This window comes from Pteropus vampyrus, unplaced genomic scaffold, assembly GCF_000151845.1.
Source record: "Pteropus vampyrus isolate Shadow unplaced genomic scaffold, Pvam_2.0 Scaffold171, whole genome shotgun sequence".
Classification (NCBI taxonomy): Eukaryota; Metazoa; Chordata; class Mammalia; order Chiroptera; family Pteropodidae; genus Pteropus; species Pteropus vampyrus.
In genome coordinates this window covers 2,902,041-2,920,541 of record NW_011888952.1, presented here as the reverse complement: position 1 = coordinate 2,920,541, position 18,501 = coordinate 2,902,041, and the positions used below count along the sequence as shown (strand labels likewise).

At 44.7% G+C, this 18,501-nt stretch overlaps 2 protein-coding genes across 4 annotated transcripts in view; one reads left to right on the top strand and one right to left on the bottom strand.

Annotated features, from left to right (window-relative positions):
• Window positions 1-9,876, top strand: part of LOC105299049 (tubulin monoglycylase TTLL3-like) — a 21,752-nt gene extending 11,876 nt beyond the window's left edge. The window contains exons 10-14 of one of the 3 annotated variants that reach the window (XM_023536897.1): window positions 1,710-1,953; window positions 2,954-3,389; window positions 8,010-8,280; window positions 9,142-9,368; window positions 9,558-9,876. In XM_023536897.1, coding sequence (XP_023392665.1) covers window positions 1,710-1,953; window positions 2,954-3,389; window positions 8,010-8,280; window positions 9,142-9,368; window positions 9,558-9,866 — 1,487 coding nt within the window. In that variant the 3' untranslated portion in view covers window positions 9,867-9,876. Of the gene's footprint in view, window positions 1-1,709; window positions 1,954-2,953; window positions 3,390-8,009; window positions 8,281-9,141 lie in introns of all 3 variants that reach the window. The other 2 variants (XM_023536899.1, XM_023536898.1) reach the window with 2 other exon arrangements.
• Window positions 9,877-11,084: 1,208 nt separating this feature from the next.
• On the bottom strand, window positions 11,085-18,420 carry RPUSD3 (RNA pseudouridylate synthase domain containing 3). Its single transcript, XM_011370590.2, has 9 exons — window positions 18,284-18,420; window positions 17,835-17,974; window positions 16,926-16,970; window positions 16,695-16,794; window positions 15,897-16,004; window positions 15,731-15,815; window positions 15,375-15,498; window positions 13,073-13,212; window positions 11,085-12,307 (listed from the first exon to the last, which is right to left on the bottom strand). Exons 1-9 carry the CDS (start codon window positions 18,382-18,384, stop codon window positions 12,116-12,118), a joined length of 1,035 nt encoding a protein of 344 aa, XP_011368892.1. The 5' UTR covers window positions 18,385-18,420; the 3' UTR covers window positions 11,085-12,115.
• Window positions 18,421-18,501: the final 81 nt, after the last annotated feature.

Sequence of the window (18,501 nt, the reverse complement as noted above, 5' to 3'; positions counted from 1 at the left end):
TAGCCTCCTTTTTTGATTACATTTTTTGTACCAGTATTATTTATTCTTTGCATCTTTTTTTCCTTAATAATAGATCTTGGAGATCACTCTATTTTAATACACCTAAATCTGCTTTTTCCCCCTGTTTTTAGCTTATTGTTATGGACACTTTTAAAATATACAAATGAGAGATAATAATACAATAAATCAATCCCCATGTACCTAGTACCAAATTTCAACATTTTCTCTTTATTTTTAGAAAAACTTAATTGAAATGTATATATAATACACCTCCTTGAAAAGGGTACACATTTTGAGTATATAAGTCAATGAATTGTCACAAAGTGAACACACTCGTGAAAAAAGCACCCAGATTATGAAATAAAACATCACCTGCACCCTAGAGTGCCCCTGCCCACAACTCCTCTACAATGGTGACCTCTATTCTGATTTATAATACCATAGATTAGTGTTGCCTGTTTGTTAATTTTATATAAAAGTATAATATATACTCTTACCTCATTCTATTTCACAACTACATAGTATAATCTCGTTCAGATGTCCTGTCATGGACTTATACTTAATCCTTTCCTGAGGTGTATTTAGCTGTCTGCCAGTTGTTTTTCTATTTGTTTATTGATTGCTGTTACAAGCGACACAATGATGAACATCCCGTGTGGATATCTGTGGCCTTTCCATTTATTTTCTTAGAATAAATTTCTAGAAATGAAATTGCTGGGTCAAAGGGCATGAATCGTCTTAATCTTTTTTACACAAAGCATCGTGTCCTTGGGAATCTTGGTGATCAGTCTGGCCATTTGAGAAAGCATCTGGCTTGGATCCAGCCACAAGTTATTCTGTGCCATTGGGAGGCAATTGGGCTGTTTTGGGGACCAAACAATGAAGGAATGAGATACATTTGTGAGCATGTGTGTTTGGTTTGCAATGTGATTCTGATATTTGTCAGCATTAAAATGATGCCTTATAAGCATAAGATACTTAACTTCACTAGTTGTGAAATTTAAAATTTAAATAAGATAACATTTTCTACTCAGGAAAATGGCAAAAATAATCAACAGTGTTCACTCCTTCTGGGAGTGCAGATCAGTGGAACATCTTTGGTAATATAAAATGGACAAATGCATATACCCTTGGAGCCAGCAAATCCGTGGCTAGAAATTTAATCTACCAATAATTAATAATAATAATATGAGTTAACATTTACTGAATGCTTGCCATATGCCAAGCACCATTCTAAATCCTTAGCATGTTTAAATCCTATGAAACTGAGGCACATATAGACTCTCCCACAACCTGGAAGAATATCTATAGGCCCTGGAAGCCGCAATTGGCTGCCTCTGGGTAAGGAGACATATCATTTATTGTATACTATTTTATACTGTCTACTTTTTGTTTCTTTTTTATATTATTAATTATATCAAAAACTAATCAGTCATATATCCACATGGTTAAAAAAATCCCAGTGTTACTTGAATTTTTATTCGTGTATGCATACCTTTACAAGCAAAACTGATTAAAAAAACTTTAGACTCATATCAGATTTTCAGCTTTCCCAAAGGCAACAGGGTTCTGATGAAGGCAGGCAGCCTTACCCACTTGGTCCTACCAGTTCTGTGGGGATGAGAGCTTATGATGAGCTGTCCGTGGTTCCCAGCTCTTCTGTCAGTCTGAGTCTGCTCTGATCCCTGACCACCCCATTTCCCCCTTAGGTATCATGTGTATGGACCACCTGGAGGAGATGCTGAAGCTGGTGGACAGCAACCCCATGATGATAAAGGATGGCAAGTGGGTGGTGCAGAAATACATCGAGCGGCCCCTGCTCATATTTGGCACCAAGTTTGACCTGAGACAGTGGTTCCTGGTGACTGACTGGAACCCACTTACCGTGTGGTTCTATCGTGACAGCTATATCCGCTTCTCCACACAGCCCTTCTCCCTGAAGAACCTGGACAAGTGAGCTCTACCACTCACCTCCCATGAACTCACAGTCTAGTTGGGGAGCTGGCAAGGAACAGGAGATTCCAGTGCAAAGCAGGGGTCCAAACACAGACTCTGCAGGCAGGCAGGCCCTCCATCCATCTAACCATCCTTCTATCCAACAGATACCTACTGTGTACCCTGTGCCATTCTCTGTTCTAGGCACTTGGGACACAGCAGTAAACAAAACAAGAGCCCAGCTCTCAAGAGTTCATATTCTAGTAGGGAGAAACAGATAATCAATGAATATAATAAGTAAAATCATCTAATAGGTTAAAAGGTGATATGAAAAAAAAGAATGTAGAGCAGGGAAGGAGGCATCAGGAGAAATTGGAGAAAGGAGAGGCGAGTTGCAACATTGTGGGGTGAGAGGAAGCCTTGTTGAGTTCTGAGTTCAAATTCCATCTCTGTAGCTTCCGAGCTGACTTTAGTCAAGTGAGAACCTACTTAAGCTTCAGTTTCCACATCTGAATGGAGGTAATAATATGAAACTCATAATTTAACTGTCATTTATTGAGTGCTTTGTATGTGACAGGTGCTAAACACTTCACGCATATTGGTCATTCATGAAAACCCAGTGAGGTACATACTGTAACTACCCCATTTTACAGATGTGAAAGGAACAGTCGAGTTCAATGACTTGCCCAAGATCTCACAACTAGTGAGTGGTGAAGCTAGGACTTGAGCACTGTAGGGACTTGGTGACTATAGGGTCCATACTCTTACCCATCTATCTGCAGGCACTGGGAGGGGTAGCTAACACTATGCACAAAGCACTTAACACTGTGTCCTCCATAGTCAGTGCCCACAGAGGAGGTCCTGAGAGATAAGACTGGTTCTGGCCCTAGAAGAATGTGATGGGCCTCAGGCCTTTGTCCTCCCCAGCAGGGCCACATCTCAAGTTGAATATCTAGGGTGGCCCAGGGCTGGTTCCAGGGTTTGCCTGCCCTCCCTAGCTTTCTGCTCTCTGCCCCAGTTCAGTGCACCTGTGTAACAACTCCATCCAGAAGCACCTGGAGAATTCGTGCCATCGACACCCACAGCTGCCCTCAGACAACATGTGGTCGAGCCAGAAGTTCCAGGCCCACCTGCAGGACATGGGGGCCCCAAATGCCTGGTCCACCGTCATCGTGCCTGGCATGAAGGCCGCGGTGATCCATGCTCTGCAGACCTCCCAGGACACCGTGCAGTGTAGGAAGGCCAGCTTTGAGCTCTACGGTGCTGACTTTGTGTTCGGTGAAGACTTCCAACCCTGGCTGATTGAGATCAACGCCAGCCCCACCATGGCACCTTCCACATCTGTCACTGCCCGGCTCTGTGCCGGCGTGCAAGCTGACACCTTGCGTGTGGTCATTGACCGGCGGCTAGACCGCAACTGTGACACGGGAGCCTTCGAGCTCATCTATAAGCAGGTGAGGTGGCCAGGCCCAGTCAGGAGCCCAGGGAGTCTTACCCCTCTTCCAGGCAGCCCCTTAGTGAAGCACAGGACACTGCAGTCAGACAGACCCAGTTCAAGTCCTGGTTCTACCATAGTGAGTTAGTACATCTGCTTCTCATGGGGTGTGGGAGGATGAAATGGGTTAATACATGTGGATAATGTTTCTAGAGAGGTGTATATCATAGCACAGATTTCTGAACCTCCCCAGGTTCAATTCTCTACTCAGTAACTACAAGCTGTGTGACTTTGACAGCTTCCTAATCTCTAGGGGTCTTAGTTTCCTTATCTGTAAAGCACAAATGAAAACAGTACCTACCTCATAAGGTCGTGATAATTAAATGAATTGATACAGGTAAAGCACTTTAGAACAGTACCTGGCACTTAGTAAATGCTACACAGGTTTTAGCTATTTGTTTTTACCTAATAAGGTTGTTAGATGTTTCATGATAAATGGCATCACCTGTAAAGTGCCTGGACCTATAGTAAGAGTTAGTGGAAGCTGCTGTTATTATCATTATTTTTTTACTCATAACTATTTTACTCATTTTGTTCCAAAAAAAGATTTGAGTCCACTTATTGGAATAGAATGAGATTTTTAAAAAATTGTTCAGAAAACCAATTTCCAGAATTTCTGAGCTCTGCAAGTAATTTCTTCTAGCAGTTAAATTAAGTGACTTCTGATTAGAATTTAGTATACATCAGGATGTGGTTCCATAGTGTAGCGGTTAGCACGTCTGCTTTACATACAGACGGTCCTGGGTTCGTGCCCGAGTGGAGCCACGGTCCATGGTTTACGGCCATGCCACCCTGAATAAGCGCGCTGTCTAATCTCGGAAGCTAAGCAGCGTCAGGCCTGGTTAGTACTTGGATGGGAGACCACCTAGGAAGACCAGGCGCTGTAGGCGTAAATGATAATAATAAAAAAAAGGATTTGGAATCCATCAAAGTTTGACCACAGGGAGAGGACGTGCTGATCACATGGCCCAAGTGTCCTGGTCTTTGTCACAGTAACTGATCATAAATTATATACTGGCATTTTAGTTTCAAAAAATGTAAATAAGGAAATATAAGGGCAGAAAAGTAAGACAAAACTAAGGGGAAAAGGAATGTTCTAGTGTACTGGCCCCCAAATGCTGGTTCACAGGCCAGAATTACCCGGAAAACTTTACAAAGATACTGATGTCAGGAAGCCTCAACCCGAGATTGATCCAAAATGTCTAGCTTAGGGGTATGCATCTGCAGTGTTCAAATGTCCTAGTTGTACCCAAAATCTTTTATAGCTGACTTTGCTTTTTCTAAAAAAAGCACTCCCACCCAGAAAGGAGAGGAAGGGTAGGAAATACACAGGAATCATTGTTCCATAGCAATTTTGAAATCCAGCCTAGCATAAATTTCTAGTTTTGCTATTAGGACTCATTGTTATTTCCTAGGTCTTCTCCATTGGTCTTGCTTCCATCCATTGGGATCTCAGTTCAGCCCTGAATCATCCTTCCTTTTCCATGAACATTTTTTTCCCCCTTTGATTCCTGCCCCCTTTCTACCCCTGACCTATGGATGTTGCCGTTTCCCCTTAAGAACTGGATCTCTGAAGGCGGGGTGTCTCCTCCCACATGCTCACCGCATGCACCTAGGGCCTGGCACCCCCTGCGCACTTGGGGGGGGCATGGCACACCCAGGGCCTGGTCCGTGGCTCCACCTGGAGCGCGAACCCAGGACCTTCTGCGTGTAAAGCAGACAAGCTAACACTATGGAGCCACCCTCTTCCGTGAATATTCTTAATAGTTCTTGGTCTGTTACCTGCTCATAGAAATTTGTGGGTACAAAAGCCTCTTTTATTTCCTATTGCATCCCTTTCAGTCCAAGTAGATATTTTTAAAAGCCTTGTGGGTTTCTTATATATCAATTTATAATCCATTTTATTACACAAAAGCCATGTCCACAAATCTTAGAGCTCTTTTCTGTGAGGCTGCTGTAGCACAGCAGCCCTCAAAATTATAGAAGCCTCACTGTTAGCAGAGAGGGCCTCTCTGCTAAACTCAAATGTATTAAAGACTGAAACATAAGACCTACAGGTATGCCCTTAGAATCCTTAAAAGAGTTGTAGCTACTTTAAAAGGCCTATCAGGCATGACTTAGATCTCTCTGAAATTTTATTATTTTTTTTTATGGAGATATAATTGACATCCCATTAATTTCAGGTATACATCATGATTTGATATATGCATATATTGTGAAATGATCACAGTAAGTTAACATTCACGACCACACATAGTTAACAAAATTTTTTTTCTCGTGATGAGAGCTTTTAAGATCTATTCTCTTAGTAACTTTCAAATATACAATGCAGTATCATTAACTATAGTTACCATGCTATAGTTAATACATCTCCATGACTTATTTTATAAATGGAAGTTTAAACCTTTTGACCACCTTCACCCATTTTTACCACCAACCCTCATCCTCTCACCTCTGGTAACCACCTATTTTCTGTATCTGTGAGTTCAGTTTTGTTTTGTTTTTTTTTAGATTCTACATATAAGTAACATCATATGGTATTTGTCTTTGTCTGACTTATTTCACTTAGCATAATGCCCTCAAAGTCCATCTATGTTGTCGCAAATGGCAAGATTTCCTTCTTTTTATGGCTGAATAATATTTCACTGTGTATATATAGCACATTATCTATTCATCCATCGATGAACACTTAGGTTGTTTCCATGTCTTGGATAATGCTGCATGAAATTAGGATGCATGATGCCTCCAGCTTTGTTCTTTCTCAAGATTGCTTTGGCTAATTGGGGTCTTTTGTGGTTCCATACAAATTTTAGGGTTTTTTTTCTCTATTTCTGTGAAAAACACATTTGTTATTTTGATAAAGATTGCATTGTATCTGTAAATTACTTTGGGTAGTATGGACATTTTAACAATAGTAATTCTTCCAGTCCATGAGTACGAAATATTTTTCCATTTATTTGTGTCTTCTTCAGTTTCTTTCATCAGTTTTCAGTGTACAGGTCATTTACTTCTTTAAATTTATTCCTAGGTATTTTATTCTTTTTGATGCTCTTTAATCTCTTTTAATCTAGAACAGCCCCAATCCTTTTTTTTTTTTTTACCCCACCCCCCCCACAGTTTGGATCTTTTGCAGGGACCAGGCTATTGTTATGTAGAACTGTCCCACATTCTGGATTTATCTGATTGTTTCCTTGGGGTGGTTTTTAACTTGTTCTTCTGTTATCTGAATGTCCGTAAACTAGAATTTAGGTCAAACAGCTTGATGAGGTTCAGGTTAAACATTTTTGGCAAGAACACTTGAGAGGTATACTGGGTACCTCATACAGCGTCACAAGGCACACACTGTTGGGAGTCTCCCGCGATTAATGATGGTTTGACCATGGGATTAAGGTGGTGGCTACCAGATCTCTCCATTGTAAGCTATATCATCCCCTTTGCAATGATCGATTACTTTGTCAGGTTATACTTTGGCCAGGTGCAAATGACACATTTTTCTATCATCTTTTTCACCTACTTGTTTTGATATCTAGTTTTGATTCTTGTCTGTTGTATTAGAGTTGCAAAATGGTAAGTTTCTAATTCTTTCCTTCTACATTTATTAACTGAAATTCTGGAAAGATGAGAGCTTTTCCTCATCAACTGGGCTTTCCAGGAGCTCTGATACCTGGATTTTAACAAGCTCTAAGTGACCCTGTTTCGATAGATTCTAATCAAGATCCTTTGATGACACTGAAAACACCTCAAACGCCTCTGGGTTAAAAGAGAGTTCTTAGCAATACACAGGGGACTCTCTTGGAGCCTAGCTGCAGGAAGGACAGCTTGGCTTTATGGGAAATGAAAATTGCACAGGAGCAACTTCTCTGCTTCCCTCTGCATATTTGTTCCTTCATCTCCTCCACAGAAAGCCTTCTTTAAGGCTCTTGGTTTCTGCTTTCTCATAACTTGTGTTCATATGAGGTGCAAGGCAGTTTCCAAGCCTCTTATCTGTCTGAGTGTCATAACTCAAATTCTCTCTGCAGAGAATCCAGCTCAACTTAAGAAGCTTTCCATTGGCAATGGCCTGTGGAGTAGAGCCACACATATCCCAGCAGGTGCCAGGGCAGTTTAGGAGGGCAAGGGGGTGGAGAGGTTGCTAGTGGAGACATGGCCGAGACTCCCCCACTCTTCTGGATTACTAAACCCAGGAGCTCGGTGACTCTCTAGGGACTGATTCAAGACCTCTTAGAGCAGCAGTACCAGGGACTGGTACTCTTATGAGAATCTAATGCCTGATGATCTGAGGTGCAGCTGAGGCGGTGATGCTAGTGCTGGGGAGTGGCTGCAAATACAGATGAAGCTTTGCTCGCTCGCCCACTGCTCACCACCTGCTGTGCGGCCCGGTTCCTAACAGACCACAGACTGGTACCAGCTGTGGCCCGGGGGTTGGGGATCCCTGCTCTAGAGGACAGAGGTAGGTTTCTGGAATGTCTTCTAAGTACCCCCAGAAACTAATTCCATTCATCTTTGCCCTGAGTCCTTCTGGGGCTCATAATCCAGCAGCACTGTCTGAGCAGGCCTTTTCTCCTTTTCTTCCCCATAGCCTGCCGTGGAGGTGCCCCAGTACGTGGGTATCCGGCTCCTAGTAGAGGGCTCCACCATCAAGAAACCCATGGCAATGTGTCACCGGCGGACAGGGGTCCGCACAGCGCTCCCTCACCTGCTGACCCAGCGAGGCTCTGGGGAAGGCAAGGACTCGGGGATCTTTACCCACAGGTCAGCTCCTAGGAAAGTTCCTGGGGCCAGGAGCCTGGGGCACACAGAGAAGCCAGACTCCACTGCCGCCACCTCGTCCTCTGGAAAGGGAAAGAAAGGCAAGGCAAAAAGTGCTACAGCCCTGGTCTGCCCTAATATCCAGAAGTGGGACCCGCCTAGCACCAGGATGGGCTGCATTTACACCATGACCTTTGCTAGTGGGGAAAGGCAACCCCACTCCTTGAATAGATATCCAGTGAGTCTGAAGAATCCCCAGGCCCTGGGTAAGACCATTCCCACAAAACACTCCTGGGTCGCAAAGCAATTTCTTCCCTCTCTCCAAGCTCCTCCTAACCACTGAATTTGCCCCTCACCCACAGCCTCACCAAAGAGCTACAAGCAGTAAGTAAAAAGCACCACTTACGAAATACTTTTTAAAAATACACAACCAAGTATTATCCTCTCTAAAGGAGTCGCCCTGCGAGGCAGCTTACTTATTTCAAAGATGGTAGGACTCAATCCAAGGTCGAGCTCTCTCTAGAGCCCAAACTTTTCCCGCCGCGGTGTTCTGCTTTTGCCTCCATGCAAAGTTGCCTCTGGGGGAAAGGAACTAATATTTGTAAAGTACTTGACAGTTTATACTGTGTTGCTACCTAACCAGCTCCTTTAGTCCTCACAACCTAGCGAGGTAGGTGTTATTATCCTCATTTTCCAGCTGAGGTATCAGGAAGTTTAAGGAAGTTGTCCGAGATTGCATAGCTCAGAAGGGGCAGAGCTGGGATGCAGACCCGGGTCTGTTGGACTCTAAACCCTGTGACCTTCCCATAGCCTTGGGAGGAGGAATCGGGAGGGCTCCATCTGCCCTCACATGCCCCAGCCTTCATCTCCCTCCGGCTCCTTGCCCTCCACACACAACTTGAGGGGCAGCTGGTCAGCCTTGGGCCCTCCCTAGGCCTTCACAGCCCCTCTTGCTCCCACAGCCCATTACCATTTCCCCAGCCTGTACACCAAGGCCCGGCTGCCTTCTCCCCATGTGCTCCGGCCCCAGGGGCGGGTCCTCAGACTGCAGCACAGCAAGCTGGTGGGCTCTAAGGCCCTGTCGACCACAGGCAAGGCCTTGATGACTCTACCTACTGCCAAGGTTTTGATTTCCCTCCCACCTAATCCTGAGCTCAAGCAGGCACCCACCATCCTGAAACCAAGAAAGGTGGGCCTCAAACTGTGATTTGCACCCTGGTGGGCAGTACTTACTAGTGGGTCAGGGCGGGAGGGTGCAGACAGAGGGCAGCTCCCAGGCTGGCTGGAGCCCCAAGGGGAGGGCTTATTTCCCTTGGAATCCCCTTCCTGGACAGATTCCTGATCATCTTTTCCCCTTTTCCCCTCCTTTCACACTGAGGCTGTTGCTCCCCAGCGCCTTTGTGGTTCCTATCCTGGAAATGCCTTGTGGCCTCTACCCTTTGAAGTTGGAAATCTTCCTAGCACCCACAGGAAGATAAAGGCCAAAGGCAAGTTCAAGGCCAGACTCTGTGACAGCCCCAAGGCTGAGGTATGCCTCATGAAGATGCTGAGCCTTCCGGGACCCCTGCCCCTAATCGATGCACACCAGCATTTGGGCGGCATGGGGGATGTGAGGTTAGAGAAGCCCTTGTTTCAGGCCTCATTGCCCCAATCTTGGATACAGCGCCAAATAAAAAGGAGCAAGTAAAGTATGCTAAGCATGGCTCTGTTTCTATTGGAGGGTGAAGAGAGGGTTGGGAGAGGCTCTGTACCCCAAAGTCCAGAACAAGAATTAGAGGATGTCAGCAACTCCTACACAAAATAAGGCCCAGAATTCCCATCTAGCGGCAGACATGGGGCTTCTAATTCAAGGACTCTCCTAACATCTTTGATCTTTGGGTTGGGGGATAAGCCTCACTTTACAGAAGAAGAAGCTGAGCTGAATGAGGCTTGCCCAAGATCATGAGGCAGTGGGCAGAAATCTGGGACACAATGCCAGAATGGCTGACCACTAAGAGTCCCTCCGATCCCAACACCAGAGAAGGAGCTGGGCTGACAGCAAAATGACATCTAATGGGTGTAAGATTTACAACATGAGACAGGGAGAAGGGTAGACCTTGCCTAAACCCCAGCCCATCTTCAGAGGGGGTGGGTCTGTCCCTTCCTCAGCAAGGGGCCAAAGTCACCTAAAAAGGAAATATCCAACAAGCCATACCCATCTAAAAAGTTTGGTGCTTCTCAGTTGTAATGGGTTGAATGGTATCCTCCCCACTCCCCATCTCCAAAATATGCCTACCTGGAAGCTGTAAATATGACTTTATTTGGAAAAAAGGTCTTTGTAGATGTAATTACATTTTGTAAAGATCGTGAGATGAGATCACCCTGGATTATTCAGGTGGGCCCTAAATCCAATGGTAAGTGTCCTTATGAGTCAGAAGAGAAGACACAAACACGAGGAGAAGGCTGTGTAAAGTTGGAGGCAGAGATTGACGTGATGCAGCCACAAGACAAAGAATGCTTGGAGACACCGAAAGTTGAAAGGCCAGGAAGGATTCTCTCTAAAGGAGCCTTTAGAGAGAGCATAGCCATATCGATACCTTGATTTTGGACTCCTAAACTCCAGAACTGTGAGAGAATCAATTACTGTTGTTTTAAGTCACTCAGGTTGTAGTAATTTGCTACAGCAGCCATGGGAGACTAATACACTAGTCAAATGAAGGTATATATACTGATCCAGAAATTTTTGCATAACCAACATGAAATGCTTATAAGCAGGTTCACAACACTGCAGCAACAGCCAGACAACCTGTCTATTAACAGCAGAATGGATAAACTGATATATTCAAGCACTAGAATTCAAACTCTATACTATACAACACAGATGCACTGCTCACTGTGGAATGAGAGCAAATCACAAAAGAACATATAAGCATGATTCCATTTATAGAAACTTCAGAAACAGGCAAAATGAAATATAGTGTTTAAGGATGCATACATTATGTGGTAAAACTTTAAAAGACAAGCAAGGAAAGGATTCTTCCAAAAGGGCAGTGATTCCAACTTAGACTGAACCCCTCTGGGAGCTTTAAAAAAAGATGACGCTAGGGGTCTCCACCCCAGACTAATTAAACCAGTATCTTTGGGGTGCAGAATCACTCCTGAGCTTCCTGAGGGGGGTTAAGTAGTGGGGGTTCTAATGTAGGGGCCATGTTGAGAACTGCTCTACAAGAAAGGAAAGGATGTTTATTTCATGCCCTGAATGGTCATATGGGTGTCATATTAAAATTATTCTTTAAATTACAGAGATTTTATGCACTCTATTTAATATATGTCTCAATTTTTTTCAGTAAAAAATCTATCATCTTCTATGAGGTTCCCTAGAGTAGTCAAATTCATAGAGACAAGGAGAACAGTGGCTACTAGGAGTTGGGAGAAAGGGAATGGGGACTTAGCGTTTAATGAGAACCGAGTTTCAGTTCTGCAAGATGAAGAGTTCTGGGATGGATGGTGGTGATGATTACACAACAGCATGAATGTACGTAATGCCACTAACTGTACACTTAAAAACAGTTAAGATGGTAAATCTTGCTAGGTGTATTTTACCACAATTTAAAAATCTAACATTTCTTCCCACCTAGAACTGGAACAGAAATAGCCAAACAAAAGACCACGCACTGAACTCAGCAGAAAACATGTTCCATGATAAACATTTACTTTCTAAGCAAATCCTCAAAACCATACTGAGTTAGGTACTTCTATTATCTCAAGTCCAGAGAGGTGAAGTTATTTGTCTGATGCCACACTGCAAGGATTTGATCTTAGGTTAATCTGACTACGGAGCCCAGGGTCTTAAACCATAGCCTTACTGTATGTTGAGCACTGAACTCACACTCCTCAGGCCTGCGGTGCCTCTACACCCATTGCTTTCCAATGGAAATAAAAGGAACAGAAGGACAACTATTGTTGGCGGAGCCCCAGGCACTGTAAGGTCCTGGAAAAATAAGGGGGCAAGGGTGCCACAAGCTCAACGGGGGAGTCCCTGGGCCTGGCGCCTGGGAGGTGGAGACAGTGCAGGTGGAGGTGCAATGGCAGCTGGGCAACCTGGGAGGGTGTTAGGTGGAGGCATCTGATGAGGGCTTCATCCAGAACCTGGGGTGAGAGAGGTATGTCAGCATTCAACCAGGTGAGTTCCAACCAGCTCTAACCAAAATGGGAGGGAGGCAAGTACTTCCTCCCTCCTTCATCGTCCATGGTGATTTCTTTTCTACACGTACACACACACAGGCACACTCCCACTATGGCAGAGATCGGCTAGGGGTTTACCAAATCACTTTCTGCCTGGGCATACAACTAAACTACATTTCTTAGCCATGTGATTAAGTTCCAGCCAATGGAACAGGAGTGCAAGTATGTATGTTGCTTCCAGACCTGGCCTATGAAAATTTCTCACATAAACCTATACTGTCCCCTGTTACGATCTGACTGGATAGCAACAGCCTAGGTCCCTGAGTGACTACTTGGAACAAAGCCCACTTCTACCCCATCCCATTAATTGGATTTAACATGGAGGGAAATTAATGTGTTAAGACTCTGGTGCTTTGGGGCTACTCTGTTAGAGCCAACAGTGTTACCCTAATACACACACATGACCTCTTTTACCCCTTATGCCAAATGACTCAAAGAATAGCAGACTTAGAAGGGCCATTAGAAATCAGCCAGTTCACCTCCCTTATTGGGCAGAATGAGGCCCAAGAGAGGTGTCACTTGCTCAGGGCCACACGGCAAGACAGGGCTACAGATAGCTTTAGAAGCCAAGAGGACTGCCTCTCAGTCCCAAACTACCTAGCTAATGTCTGAAGGTGCTGCCCACCCTCATCCCCCAGTCTACCCCCCGAGGGCAGGAGGCTTGGGTACCTGTCTTTGGGGCTTGATGCTCTCAGCTGGCAGTAGAAAGCGCTGGCCCAGAACAGTGCCCACACAGGTGGAATACTTGTGGTCCCCAAGCATAGGACAGAGTTGCAGTACCATGTGTACCTGTAGCTGACTTGGGAACACTGGAAGACAGAAGCAATAGGACAGATGGTGAGCAGCTTCTCTTTCTATCTCAGCCAATATTGTCTCTCCCTCTTTCCTCTGAGGAAACACCACCCCTCCATTCTCAGATTAGGTGGTTTGAGTGAGGTCAATGCTACTGTTCCTGCCTCCAGAGCAGGATGCATGACCAGGTTGGGACAGTCATAGCTGTCAATCACCTTGCCTGTGGGATTCACTCATGAAGAGAGGCAATTGAGAATTTATTGTTAAAGCTACTGGGAATAAGGAATGCTCTTTCCTGTTAGGGTGCTAAACTGGTGGAGTGTAAGCCTAGAGCTGCTAGAGCTCCTGGCCATCTCTGCTTTTACCAGGGGAAAGCCTTGGTAGAAAGCAGCCAATGTGCAGGAGGCGAGAAGAAATGGAGAAACAGCTTCCGAATGACATCCTCTGAGCCTCTGGATCCAGCCAAATCATGTGAGCCAAAAAATTCCGTTTCTTTGGTTTATACTAATTTGAACTGATTTTGGGGAAACTTACAACTGAAAGTACCTTAACAAATACAGATATGGGATACTATGTGCTAGACATGGTACAAAATGTTTCATATATGTAAACTTATTTAATCCTCATAACCCTATAAGGTGGGTCATATCTTCATTTCCATTTTACAGATAGAAAAACGAAGGCTTAAAAAGTGACTTGCTTACCACACAATAAACTAGGATTCAAACCCAGGAGCGGTATTCTGTGTCCATCCATGTCTGGCAATATGATAGACTGGATAATCTAAAAACCCTCTTGCTATAAACCACCTAGAAACACTGAAAAGCTATAACAATCATCCTTTTAAATACACAGCTGGGCACACAGGAAAGTAAGGTCTCCAAAACCAAAATGCAAAAAGGAAAACAAATTCAGAGCACATGAGAGCCAATTTCTCTGTTCTAGGGATGCTGCCAATCTTGATATCTAGGGGTCTAGGATTTAAGTAGCTACCCTAGAGGCCAGCAATGAAGCCTTGGTGCCAAATGAAATCCTAGAGGGGCTACATCTTCAGTGAAAGGGTGGACCAGGGAAAAAGCCAGCCACCAAAGAAGGCAGATAATCACTTTAGGATTGGATGAAGGGAATGAAAAAGTTTTCCCCTGAGAATGCAAAACCATGAGCCTGCTCTCGCACAGGTTTGGAGTTCTACTACTACTTGAGTGACCTGTGAACCTCTAAATGAGACACTAAAATTCAGAGAGGTCCTGAAGCAGTGATAGCTGTAAGACATTCAGCAGAAGCAGAGGCAGAACCTCTCCCCGAGGCCCCTGCTACAAGAAGGCAATAAAGGATTTCCATAGATTAAGGCCCAGCTGAACCTGAATTAACAATGCTGAATCACAGAGCAATAAGGAAACAACCCACCAAGTGTGAGTCAGTGAGAAACACAATGGGATTAGACCCTCCAGAATTTCAGACAATGGAATTATAGAAATACGAATAAGGATGTTTTAAATAAAGATAAAAACAAATAGAAAAAAAAGCATGCCATATTTTTTAAAAGGCTATGTGTAAAACAATCAAATAGAACTTCTAGAAGTGAAAAACACAGTCAACAGATAAATTAAGTTGGCAGATTAGATCCAAATGAAGAGAAGATGACTCGACTGGAAGATAGATCTAAAGAAATTACCCAGAATGCAGCAGAGATAAAGCAATGAAAACTATGAAAGAAAAGTTAAGAGACAGTAAGTAGAATGAGAAGGTCAGATATGCCTATTAGGCTTTCAAAAGGAAGAGAATAGAGAGAATGTAAGAGGTGCAATATTTCAAGAGAGAACTTTCTGGGATAGATAACATATATTTATTTTCAGATTCAGGAGGCACAGTGAATCCTAAGCAGGATAAATAAAATTAAACTCACACAAAAAGATTCATCATAGTGAGACTACAGAATACCAAAGACAAAGAGAAGATCCTGAGACCAATAACTAAAAGAAAAAGTAGTGAGCTACAAAAGAATGACCATCAGACTGCCAGCAGAAGCACTGCCTCCTCTATCTGGGCCTGGTCACATGCACCCTTGGGGTCCATCAAATGCTACTGAGGCTGCTACTAACGCCATCACCTTCCTTCCACCCACTTGCCTCCCCCAGTCAAATACAGTTCTAAAGTCTGGCTGGGACTTCAGACCCACCTGTCAATGGCTGCAGCTGGACCAGGGCACAGCCAGAGCCAGTAGCCACCACACGGAAGTAGCTGAGGGTCCTCTTGACACCTTCTAGGATGTCCTTTCGGGATGGGGACTTCACTGGAACCACCTGGTGTGAGCCCCCAGGAATGAACGAGCTTCATACATACCTGGGAGCTATACCCAGACCCTTCTGGCTCCCAACAGACTCAGGACAGGACCACAGTATAGATAGGTAGTGCTCACTTGCCTGTTTTAGGGGACAGGAGGGCCAGCCACCCCAAGTCTACACCCTTGACTTCTCTGTAGGGGTAATATGTCTGGAAGGTTCCCTATCCTTCCCCACCCAGACCCTGACTCACGAGACTGACACCATCAATGTGTTCCAGTTTCAGAGCTGCTTGGATCTTCCCCTCAGAAGTAGTTGGGATCCCATCAGTGACAGCCCTGTGAAAGAGGCAGGAGAAGGTCACAGAGTGGCTTGCTGGGACCTCCCCACTGCCATGGGAGCCTCCCAGCACCTCTCACCAGTAGGTGGCTATGGGTCTCTGGGCTCTCCGTGAGTGGGTAAAGAACTTCTGGAGGCGGCTTGCTGTTTGGGGGCAACTAGAGAGGAGTACAAGCCCAGAGGACTCCCTGGAAGAAGGAGACAAATCACAAAAGTTAAAGTCCCTTAGGCTCACAAAAAAGGGAGGAACATTGACCTGATTAAGGTCAAACAGTAACACCAGACTATAATCCAGACCTCCTGAGAAAGAAGGCTTCCTTGTGTTTGATAAGAGGGCTATGTAGCTCCATGTGTTTCTCATTTTAGCCTGATCCCCAGGGAGCTCAGAGTCAAACATCATAACAATTACCACCAATTGCTGAGTGTCAGGCACTATCCTAGGAATTTTATATATATTAGCTCTGAAATAATTAAATTCCCCACAAACAAGCCCATGAGTCCGTGAAATTACAGAAATGTTTTATCTCAAGTACCATCTCTAAAAGATGGCTATTAGAGGAAAGAAAATCATGGATCAACTCCCAATGCCTACCATGAATATGGGCTTGGAGAAGTGACTACATACTGAATATAAGTATTATTAGCTCTATCTTATGAGTGAGGGAACTGAGGCTCAGTGAGGTTTTATACTTTGCCTAAGATCACAGTTTACCCATGAGAATTTGAACCCAGATCTGTCTGCTTCCTTCTTTATCTTGTATCCTATCTCTATGATCTCAAACCAGCTGTGGAAATGTCTTGGCTTATTTCCAAGCAAGTGTTCCCCAACCCCAGATGGACACCTGTCTTCTTACCTTCCTATGACCACCACCACTTACTTCTCAGATGCTTGGACAATTTGGAGCTCCCTCTCTCCAAGCCCCAGGGACTGGCTCAGCTCTGGCAGCACCGAGAGCAATGTCAGCTCTCCTGGTTTCCCTGGGAAAAAAAAGAAAAAAATACGAGTTGCTCCCAGAGGCAACTTTATCTCACCGTCCCCTTCTCGTCATTATTCCCTCCCTCAGAGACATCAAATTCCTTTTCAGTGCATCTCCTTCCCCGGTTCATACCTGTCACTGGCAGACCTTGTGGCTTGTTCAAAGTCACTAGTGGTCCTGAAACATATATTACATGAACATCTTTGACAGCAAAAGCAGCAGTTTATTAAGTACTTTCTCGATTCATCTTATCATGTGGCCCCACTACAACTCTCAGACATGTTATCAACCACACCCTAAACTGAATTTCTTTCTGACCCTTGCATATGCTAAGCACGCTGCCACCTCAGGGCCTTTGCACTTGCAATTTCCTCTGTCCCAGATTTTCAAGTCTGGCTCCTTCATATATCTTGGCTCAAATGTTACCACCATAGAGGCCTAAATCCACAATCTAATGTCTGCCCCACTCCCATAGTTTCTCACCATCATAACACCCAGTTTTATTCATAGTACTGATCACTAGTAAGAACCCTGTTTATTCATTTCCTGTCTAATCCATTTCTCCTGCTAAAATCTTGGATCCCTGAGAGCAGAAAACATATTTTTCTTCTTCTGTACTGTATAGCTGTGCCTAGAACAGTGCCTGAAATGTAACCTATGCTCAGTAAATAGTTGAGAAAAATTAATAAATCACTGAATGAAAACTGAGGCTCAGAGAAATTATTTTCCTAAAACTACACAGCAAGCTGATTTTACAGGGCCTGGATCTGGATCGATAGGCAATTTATTATAACAATTCTCATTACAGAGCTCCTACTGTGTTCAAGACTCTCTAGTTCTTTACACTCTCCCATCCCACACCCCTATCCCCATAAAGCTGAGGCTCAGACAGATTATGTGGCTCGTCCCAGCTCATGCCGCTAATGGGCAGCAGAACCAGGATTTGACCCTAAAGGCTTTAGTAGGGAGCCCAGTCAGCCCCTCAGAAGGCCTGGAGCAGCAAGTTCCCCTCCTGGGTCTCTGTCCCTCTCTTATCCTCACCTTTCTGGTCCACCACAGATGCCCTCAGCACATCAACCAGCTCCTCCCGACTGAGGTATTCTGGCCGCAGCAGCCCTGGAAAGGGCTGTTTCCCCGGGGTTCCCAACCATTTGCTGGAGCCTTGAGGTTGCCGCTGATGCCTGGAAAAGGTGGGGTAAGCAACAAGGGAAGCATTCGTTTCTCTAGGCGCTACTCATTCTTATTTTCACACAGCTCTTTCCAAATCCTAACAAATGCCTCAGACTGCCTGAGCTGAGCTCTCTGAAAATTCAGGTTCGACTGGCCCCATTTTATGGAGGTGAAAATAGGCTCAGAGAGGTCGAAAGGCTAATAATGTATGGACACAATAGCTGGGATTAGAACCCTTATCTTCCTAATGCCAGATTCCGCACACAACTTCCCCCAGCCCCATCATCCCTTCCGTAAGAAGTAGTGCGGGGTGTAATCACCGGGCCTTGGTCCCAAAACCTGCGGCCTTGAAAGCTGAGCACACCCCTGACACCAGGCGCCAACTTCCCGAGACGCGACGCAAAGTACAGCAGCCACCCATGTCCCCGAGCGAGGACAATGCGCATGTGTCCAGAGGGCAGCCCCTCCCCGCCCCTTGCCCACTGTGCACTGATTGGTCAGGTTGACTGTCAATCGGAATAGCGAGAAGGTGGAGCTA